This window comes from Anarrhichthys ocellatus, unplaced genomic scaffold (assembly GCF_004355925.1).
Source record: "Anarrhichthys ocellatus isolate YVR2014 unplaced genomic scaffold, GSC_Weel_1.0 scaffold15, whole genome shotgun sequence".
NCBI classification, from domain to species: domain Eukaryota; kingdom Metazoa; phylum Chordata; class Actinopteri; order Perciformes; family Anarhichadidae; genus Anarrhichthys; species Anarrhichthys ocellatus.
The window spans coordinates 750754-756999 of NW_022280045.1; the positions used below are offsets into that span (position 1 = coordinate 750754).

The 6246-nt window shown below is 48.9% G+C and overlaps 1 protein-coding gene across 7 annotated transcripts in view; it reads left to right on the forward strand.

Moving 5' to 3' along the window:
- The window catches only part of rnf220a (ring finger protein 220a), a 156146-nt gene that overhangs the window by 135061 nt on the left and 14839 nt on the right, over window positions 1-6246 (forward strand). For all 7 annotated transcript variants that reach the window (XM_031854739.1, XM_031854743.1, XM_031854740.1 and 4 more), the window contains 3 exons: window positions 51-180; window positions 5725-5917; window positions 6036-6091. In XM_031854739.1, the coding sequence (XP_031710599.1) occupies window positions 51-180; window positions 5725-5917; window positions 6036-6091 (379 nt within the window). The remainder of the gene's footprint in view (window positions 1-50; window positions 181-5724; window positions 5918-6035; window positions 6092-6246) is intronic.

The window sequence follows — 6246 nt, forward strand, 5'->3', positions numbered from 1 at the left end:
TGTGTGTGTGTGTGTGTGTGTGTGTGTGTGTGTGTGTGTGTGTGTGTCAGCGTGAGGGAGCGCTAGCCGACGACGACTCTGCAGACATGGATGGAGAGAATGGGCGGGGCTTTGAGGAGTACGAGTGGGCGGGGCAGAAGAGGATCAGAGCGACGGCTCTGCTGGAGGGAGGCTTCAGAGGTACGAACCCACACACACACACACACACACACCTCATGTCACGCACTGCACTGGGTCTTTATGTCACGTCCGCTTTGCGTCCAGAGGCAGGTTGTGCACAGTTGCCTGCTCGTTAGATGGCCGACAGAGTCAGCGGTACGCAGATGGGGTCAGCCCAGTTCGTCCGTCTCCTCCTCCGCTCATCCATCATCCCCTCTGTTCCCGTCCAGCATTGAGCACTGTTAGCTCCGTGGGACCGCCACTGAATATGACCAGGGAGACCGTAAATGATGCCAGCGGTCCGGCGGCAGCGTCAGTTCGCCCGGGGTCAGCCCAGCTCAGCTAGGCTCGCCCCCCCCCCCCCACAACCCTCTTCGCTCGGGGAAGGAAAACACATTTAGCTGTGCAATTGACCCACTGGTCACCACCGCCTGTGAGTGTGTGCGCCCAGAAATGCAATTATAGAAGTGGATGGGAGAGCTGGTCACTGGGGAGCATGGCTGCTGTGTGACACGTCTCACCTACAGTGGTAGCTCTCTGTCACCGGTTCTTCTTGGTCCTCCTGCTTTTATATTTTCAAACTTGTATTGTTGTGATGTTTAACTATTGTTCCTTGAGCTTAGCTTTTTTCAATTTCTCAAAACAAAAAAAAAAAAAAAAAAAAAGGGTGTCTGGACAAATATAACAGCAACGATTAAACGCCGTGCATGTGTCATCACACCCTCCAAATATTAGATGTGAATTTTAGTTTATGTGAGATCTGAACAAACTCAGTGGGTGTAAAATGTATGCTGCCTAAATATCTGGATACCAATACTGAAACGATGCCACGGCAAATACATAAAACTTAAGGAAAAGTAATGGAAGAATAGATGACAGTAATCTGATGTCCCTACTCTTGAGTTTATGTGATTTCTTTGACGGTTAGTCTAATATTCTAGTCGGTAACGTTGCTTCTTGAAATCATAAAGAACACTTCCTCAGTAAAACCATAACACGGTTGGCTCAGTCTTTGTAGGAACGTTTCCTTCTGTTTACCGTAATGTCTGAACACACACAGTGCACACAACGGCCTCTCTGTGTGGAGCTCGGTGTGTAAAGAGACAGAAAGATGGAGGCCGACCACCGAGAGGCGCACCGATGGAGGTAACGAGCCGTCGTCATCTCTTAAGAGGCCCTTTGAAACCCTTTGGCCTCGGCCACGGCTTTCATCCGTCCCCCTCCCCGCTTCTGTCCCTGTTCGATCCGTTGTTAAACACACACATGCTGAGCCTCACCTCCCTCCCTACCTCCCTCCCTCCCTGTGAGCCTGGAGAGAGCGGAGACAAGACAGATCAATGTTGAAATCTCAACTAAACCGCGCCAGAGAGCGGCTCGTTTGGGAGCCTCCATCCGTCCATCTCCACGATGCTCCCTCCTTCCGCCCATCTTCTCTTTCACGTCGTTAAAATGAGCAAACACAGGACCCTTCTGCTGCGCTCTAATAGGGCACCTTGTGATGTGACACAGATAACTGAGGTGGCCTGGAGAGAGCGACTTGAAACGCTCACACACACTCACACTCGACAAAAGGCTCAGAAGGTGGATTTTGTCTTGAAAGCTCCTCAGTGGTTCTAACAGTCGCCGCTGAATCCTGCAGGCTCTCGAGAGCCAGCGGCCTGCCAGACGGATATAGAGATGTTGCAGTGGGGGGGGTCTCCTCAGCTGGCGGGATGAAGAGAGGGCCTATCCCTCTGTGAAGTGCCACCATCCTTCCCTCCCTTTGAGAGCGAGAGGAAGAAAGGCAGAGGGAACGGGGCCCTTTCAAGGGAGGGGGAGGGAGGGAGAGGGAGGGAGGGAAAAAAATCGAACAAGATCAGTTTATGATTCAACTCTGTGTGAGGAAAGACTTCCCTGTGTCTCGCACCGGCTTATCTGGGTTGAAAGGACCCGCAGCACAGACAGAGAGCTTTCTTTATCTCTCCAGTGGACCGTCTGTCTGTCGAAGTCCAAAGCTTCAACTTTGTAGGATACATTAGAAAGTCTGTATTTAACGGGGGAATTGCTTTATTACAAGTTTTCATCATAATCTCATGTCTTATGATGGGATGGTTTGAGGTTTCCATTTTTTTTATTATAATCTAGCACCAATATGAGACCTGAGTTTCTGTACTGATTCCAAAAAGATTGTTTTTTTGTTATATTTCACTTTATGATATTTAAATGTTTTTGTGCAAAATAATTTTTTTCATTTATCAGAAGTAGCCGAAGTTCTCACAAAACAAGCAGCACCAGAAAAATACTTTGCCCGAGTGAAATAGTCTAAATTTCGCAAAATGTAGTGAAGCCACAATAACAGTCCAAAATGATTTTAAACAGCAGCCTAAAAAAAAGCAGCAAATCCTCACATCCACAACATATCTGCCATTCTTGTATCTACGACTAAATCCATTAATCAATCCTCCAAATCTCCACAGACAGATGGAGAGGCAGACAGATCCCGAGGTTTGATACCGGGCCGTCCTGAGAGACAGAGGAGGAGGAGAAGAGGGGGATTACTGCGGGTCTAGATGGCCCACGGAGGGATTGAGAAGAGGAGAAATCTGTGCTTTGTAAATGGACTTCAAAGATGGCCGGCTCATATCTTTGTGCCTGTGTCTCTCCCCCCTCCTTCCATCTCCTCCCTGACCTGTAAATGGCAGAAAGATAGCGCGATGGCCTTTGACTCCCCACCTCTCTGCCTCTCAGAGGGTCCCGATAATTGCCACGGCAACGGGATGTCGCCGAGGTGGGTCGATTGGTTACCAGTCAGCCCGACGAGTCCTCTCATCCCGCCCGCCTCCTCGGATCTGTACTCGGTGGTGTCGCTGCGCTGACGTGTATGTAGATTGGTCGTCTCCGGCGTTGCTGTCGCGAAGCGTGTAACTAGTTGGCGTGCTAAGAGCCAACGATATTCAGGAGACGGTTATGATAATGAGACTCACCAGGTTGACCCTGTAGGAGTCGCTGTGTGTGTGTATTGATCACGCCTGTCTGGCAGAATAGAGGACTAGTACAGGAGAGAGGGGGGGTATGTTTGGGTAATGTGAAAGAATAAAGGTAAGAAAGAAAGAGAGCGATGACACAAAAGAAGGTGAGGAACGGAGAGGTGGGGTGGGGGGGGGCGTCGGTGCATAATGTGAGTGAAAGGCAGTTAGAGTGGGGCTGACCTTTCCCTGGCCAGATTAGATTGGCCTGCCAAGACTGCTTAGAGGGACAGATAGGAGCACTGGGACACACACACACACACACACATATATGCTCACAGTTAAAACACCTCAGACATGAACAGCGCGCACACGTGCAGAACCTCCACCGTGTCCGGTCAACATGCTTACGGGCTGGAGAGCAACTAGCTTTTACCTTTAACTGCAGGATGCTGTAAGAAGTCTTTATGTATTTACATGTCTTATGATGGGAGGATTCAAGGTTTCTTCTTTCAATTCTAGCGGCAATATAAGACCTGAGTTTTTGTACTGATTCCAAAAAGAGTTGTTTTATTATATTTTTCTTTTAAGATATTTAAACGTTCACGCAGTGTGTGCACATGTTTATTTGTCGGTGAAAAAAAAATGCTCCAACTTCTTAAGACCCAAACCAAAGTTGCTGTGTCTTGCTTGACAGCCACCGGCTGATGAGAGTGAAGGTGATTAGCACCAAAGCAACAACTCCAGCTCAGGCTCACTTAAGGTAGGCTGACCTTTTTTAAGGTGGACCGGCGCTATTATCCTTTAAGTGACGAGGCGCTCCTCTGAGTTTTGCTCGGATAATTGCTTGTCGTTGCGGTTCACACAGACTCGCGTCTAATGCTGTAGTTCCAGAGACGTCGCTGTCCGACCCAGGGGCATTTTGGGTAGGACGGCTCAAGCTTCTGTCATAGGAATAGCCGCTCAGTAGCCGAGCAGAGCCGGCGGGTTGCTAGATTTACGCTGCGTTGCCATTGTTCCCCATATGTTCCCCTCTGCTGCTGGGACCAAATAAAAGTTAAAAGGTCCTTTTTATGTGATCACTAAAAACCATGGGCCTGTTGTAAAAACGGCTTAGCATTTGGTGGCGCGTTATTTTTTATTTTATCACAGCGGTTTGCGGCCGCTCCACCCTCACGTTCCCTCTCCTCCCTCCTCGTTTCTATTCTTCTCTACAGTGAGAGTGAAATGAATTCCACAGTTAAGGAGGAGATGTTTAAACTCCCAGAAGGTCCTCGGAGACGAGCCCTAGCGGCTGCTCTGACAAAGACGCCACAGTGCAGCGAGACACTGCAGTGCACCGGGACCGACTGTTATAGGAAGTCAAGTATCGAGACTCAACACACACATACTGGGACAGGGGGTTAAATTAGATGGCTGTCAACTCTGCAGAGCTTGTATCTGGTCACACACACACACACACGCACACTTGTCACATGCGTACTAGTCCAGCTGAGAGCTTGTAGAAATTGGGATAGGTGTAAATAAGATGGCTGTCAGGCCTGTCACTGGTAGACACACACAGACACATTCACAGTCACATCTCAAGTGAAACACACACACACACACACACACACCTCCAAGTGATCAAATAGTAAGTAACATACACACACACACCTTGCCTACCTAGACAGACACGCTGTAAGTGACAGGTAGACAGACTCATGCGTGCACACACGCACACCTTCAAGGGGCTGGAGGGTCTAAGTGACATAGGGAGAGACAGTCTCAAACAAACACTGAAGAGACGCCCTCTAAGTGACGGACACGCACACACTCACGCACACACACACACAGCCGGCGCGGTGGCTAAGTGGAGCTGAAGGGAGCAGTCAGGCAGCGGTAAGGGTTTGTCTGAGCGTTCATCACTGGGTTTATAGAAGTGCCACTCACACACACACACACACTCTCCCTCTCTTTCTCTCAGAGATTGACGGCTGAGGTGTCCTCAGTTCACCCCCTGTCTAAACGCCGTCTCTCCGACCAAATATGTTTCTGCCTCCATCCGGAGATCTGTAATTGGTCGGGAAAAAGTTTGAACAGAACTAAATTCAAGATCTCAAGTCTGGCTCAAAATCCGTTAATAGAGGTCTTAAGAGGCCTTCTTCTTATTTCCCGTCTTTTGCATTTTTTTATTTTATATTTTTTACGCTATCGTTTTACATATTTTGCTGGATCTGAAACATTAGACCCTCGATACCGTTTTTTACTACTATTTATGACATTTGCAGTAAAGCAAACAAAAGACAGAATTGCTATATTGCTCAGTTGTGCCGAAATATGTGACCTGCAAGCTGTGATGTTTCTGTTTTATTCACGTCGCATTGGCTCACTTGAATGAAGTGATGAGCGATGAAGCCAGTTTTTGCTCTGCGATTTGTTCGTGAAACCAATTCCAACGCAGGTTCCAAATACCACTATGCCCCGATCATAAGAGCAAAAATATATGAAATAAAATATTTCAGAATGCGATGCGACGCTCTACACATAACACCCAAACTCCTCTTATTCCTACTGTCCTACTAAAGTATGAAAAAAAAAAAAATCATGCTGAAAATTCTCCTCATCCTTATTTCCACAGGAACAGGTTTTGCCACGTGTAGCATCAAGGAGAGCGCGGCAGACAGCGACGCCGACCTGGACGTGGACGGAGACGACACCCTGGAGTACGGCAAGGCCCAGTACACAGAGGCCGACATCATCCCGTGCTCCGGAGCCGGGGAGGACCAGGGCGAGGCCCGGGAGAGGGAGGCGCTACGGGGAGCCGTGCTCAAGTAGGAGGCCTCGACCGCTGCACGGTCAAAACTAGCAGAATAGTGGTTTTAACTGAAGTGAAATGAAATGCGCCACTGAAGCTTCGCTCATACCAACGTGTGTGTCTCTGTGTTGCAGCGGTGGGATGCCCTCCAACAGAATAACGCCCGAGTTCTCCAAATGGGCCAGCGACGGTAAGATTCTACAAAATGCAGTTATAGGATTTTGTTCTCCATATAAAGTATACATAGTCACGCACATGAATAGAAAAGTCGCCAAGAATGATGTCACCGTCCAGCATTGACCACCCCCCCCCCCCCCCCCCCCCCCCCCCCCCCCCCCCCCCCCC